The sequence below is a fragment of the Drosophila mauritiana genome, chromosome 2L (assembly GCF_004382145.1).
Source record: "Drosophila mauritiana strain mau12 chromosome 2L, ASM438214v1, whole genome shotgun sequence".
Taxonomy (NCBI): Eukaryota; Metazoa; Arthropoda; class Insecta; order Diptera; family Drosophilidae; genus Drosophila; species Drosophila mauritiana.
The window spans coordinates 4,187,699-4,191,061 of record NC_046667.1 but is presented as its reverse complement, the minus strand read 5'-3'; the positions used below and the strand labels follow the sequence as shown (position 1 = coordinate 4,191,061).

Below are 3,363 nucleotides of genomic sequence, written 5' to 3'. Positions count from 1 at the left end.
CATTTAAATCAATGTTGATGTTTGCCTTTGAGGCCATTTAAATGTGCAAGGTGAGGATGAGGATGAGCGAAGGAGTTTGTTCATTAGACAGCGTTTGCAATTTAAGGACTTAAGTTTCATAACTAGATTACGCAAAACGCACAAACGAAGCTATAAAATTACGTTTAATTAAATTTACCTAAAGCTAAAACGGAAATGTCAATAACAATAAGCAATCACTGGATTTCTTCTCGATGGCACATTGATACAGAGGAATTTAGTTATTAGTTGGCTTAAATAATAATATATATTTTATCCGATTCAGGACATAAAAAAGTCAAAAATATTTATTCCAAATTTACAACTGAATCAATTGACCTTCTTATAGTATTAAACAGTTTGACATGGTGTTTTCCACCTTGTTTTAAGAGCTCTTGATTTTCAGCTGGTTAAAGTTGAACTTACTCGTGTACGTGGGACCAAGTTTGGGACTGGGGATTCGACAGGGTCCCCGTTTGCTGATAAAAGATGAAGGATATGGGATTAGGGCTTACAGCATGTCCTTTTCCAACTTACCAAGCACTATGGAACTGGCTCAGACTCTCGTTCGCCTCGAGCCTGGCCTTCTCTGCCTTGCTGAGGAACTGGCTCGACCTGTGGCAGTGGCACCTGTTCTTCAGCAAGGATCTCATTTGAGAGTGTTCTCGACAACACCGACCACCCTGTCGTACGACCTCAGTAAGCATTTTCGTCAGCAGTTCCTCCAATACCTTTTCTGCACTGGGTGGATTGCGCAAATTGGGATTCACGTACTGCATCACCTGGTTGACCGTCCTCTCGTAGTCCACAGGAAGTCCTGTATTCCGATCCATGCGAAATAGCTTGGGAATCTTAGCTTTTACCTTCGGCTTGGTCTGGACCACTGTCCTGCGCCAGATCCGCTGGCTAGGAGGCACGGTGGATTGCTTCGGACGAGGACTAGTTGCATTGAATCTGTTCTTTAAGTAAAACTGCTGCTGCGGATCTGTTCTGGGCACTTTGGGGCCAGTAATCTTTCTCTTGGTCACAATTTTGGAACGAGGTCGCCGTGGGGATTTCATGATGGTCTCGTGATTATTTTTAAAAAAATTTTGTTGTGTCACAAACCAATTTTGCCTGATACTAATGTTTGCTAAGCTGACACTGAGAAAGCATACACAAAGCCGGCTGCCTACGTAGAAATATGAATATTTTTCTCCGTGTTTTTCAGGATTTATAAGTGCGTGTTTCTGCTCGTGTTAAATATTTATTGGAAGGACCTGCCGCTGCGGGCAGATGCAACTACTATTTAACTGCTCGCGTTAGCTGAATGTCGGGAACATGATTACAATTGCCGTGCCAGATTTATGATTCCATTGCCCAGCACGCACACGACTGTTTCAGACTTGCATAAGTTGTGAGTCGATGTGGCCACAGCCCAACTTAACTTTTGAAACAATGTCAAATACAATAAACGTGTGAGTGTGGAGTGTTAACCGCATTGTTTGAATGCAGCGCTGGCGAACAATGTACATTGCACATGCAGGAGCACAGGGATGTTACATGCAGTACATAAGTACGCAGATATGTACGTATAAATTATGCGAGATACGGGCGGGTTGGCTGGTTGCTTGGTTGGTTGGTTGGCCCACAAACTTGTCACACCCACACGAACGCGTACAATAACAAATAGTGGCACACTCAGTTGGATTGCAAAAGACGCAGCAGAAATAGAACAAAAGCAATATAATTAATCATCGAAGAGCAGGCCAAGCAGAAACAGCATGCTGTTGAGGCAGCAGTCGAGCAGTAGGAACAGAAACAGAAGCAGAAGCAGAAACAGCATCCCGCCATCAGGATCACATCTAGAATTAGAGCCCTCCCTCGAGGCAAGCTTGGAAGGACATTTGCGGGGCAAATATTGTTGCAACATTGCTAACAACATGATTCACATTAACAGCTTGCCGAGTCGAGTGGGAAATGCTCTGCTGCAGTTGTGCATTTATTTCGAATGAAAGGTAATACATTTCTCATGAAATAATGATTACCCATACCATCGTTATGTCAGCAGTTTGTTACTTAAATTGAAAGAAATATGAATCTTGGTCCTCTATATCGGATTATTTCAAGCAACTACTAAACTACCAACTATTGAAATGCAATTTTAAAGCTAAAAAACAGAAACGTCAAAATTAGATACAGGAATTAAAATCCATTCCTTGGTGTCGATATAATAAACACAAAATATATTCGTACACTAGTTGTTCCTGGCCGAAATGAAGAGTACTAATGACACACTTGCCTTTGGCACGGGGGCGTGGTCCAGATAGGCGTGGCACTCGGCAGGGTATTGTATATGTTGCAGCTAGATGCACTGCTGATGCAGCCGACTATCTGCAACTGCAACACTGTTTGCAATCAATTATGCCGGATGATAGCCACCGATGCCAGACGCTCGCCCACATGATGCAGTGTGCAGCTGTCAGGAGTCGGAAGACCATCATCGATGGCAGGCGAACCATAAAGATCCGATTCCATTCGATTTGGAGCACTCAGGGTTTTATCCCGGGCTAAGTTCATTTAGGGACAGGTGTACGCAACGTGAAATTGAAAAACATAAATGTCATTTTCTATAACAAACGTCAAATTTGATTTTTTAAAGCAGCGAACACAGACAAAGCCGGGCGGGAAATTTCTATAGCCGAGGAAATGACTTCACACCTTCAACCCTCGGCAAAGTTGGAGAGAAAGGAATGGATCAAATATAGATTTATGTGTTTCATGTCAAAATAAATGGATTTTACATGTTGCCACAAAGCGTTCCTTGCTCGCTCGCCGACTGAATCCTTGCGTCACAGGACGTGAGGGCGCAGCGCCAGGACGCTGATGGCGACAACAACAAGGACAACAACGACGGTGACAAACAGCAACAACAATGAAAATATAACGTGGCATTAAAATGTCATTTCATACTCATACAAACAAGCTCATATAACGCTCCCTTTTGTTGGAAATGTCGGGGGTAGCGAAATATTAAGTTAATATGTTTGATCTGGTGGGGCAGGGGATGGCTCCGCTTTGATCCCTTGAAATTTAGCAAAGTGCAGACAGGATATTGGCAGCTGCTTGCAGCCACACAGGATATTAAAGCCATAAAGACGAAATATTTGAGCGCGTTCCCTGCCAGCAATCAGATGTGATCCATATCCATCCGCACCCGAATCCGAAGCTAGACAAATTCTTCCAGCAATGGGGATTATTCAAATTATTTGCCACTTCTCGAATCTGACAGCCCGCCAAAGTCACCTCAGCTCGAAGTCATCGCCTCGAAACCTGGCACGTCTATTTGTGTTTGTTCTCCCGAAT

General features: G+C 43.4%; 1 protein-coding gene across 1 annotated transcript; it reads right to left on the bottom strand.

The window, feature by feature from the left end:
- Positions 1-291: 291 nt before the first annotated feature.
- On the bottom strand, positions 292-1,166 carry LOC117146117. The gene is made up of 2 exons (XM_033312115.1): positions 556-1,166; positions 292-497 (listed from the first exon to the last, which is right to left on the bottom strand). The coding sequence occupies exons 1-2, from the start codon at positions 1,077-1,079 to the stop codon at positions 404-406; spliced, it is 618 nt and encodes a 205-aa protein (XP_033168006.1). The 5' UTR covers positions 1,080-1,166; the 3' UTR covers positions 292-403.
- Between the last annotated feature and the right edge of the window lie 2,197 nt (positions 1,167-3,363).

Bases quoted from the DNA above. Each gene is read 5' to 3' on its own strand.
- LOC117146117 (XM_033312115.1), bottom strand. From the start codon at position 1,079: ATGAAATCCCCACGGCGACCTCGTTCCAAAATTGTGACCAAGAGAAAG. The intron at 498-555 runs GTAAGTTGGAAA...ATCTTTTATCAG, and splicing joins AGCCAGTTCCATAGTGCTTG to CAAACGGGGACCCTGTCGAA.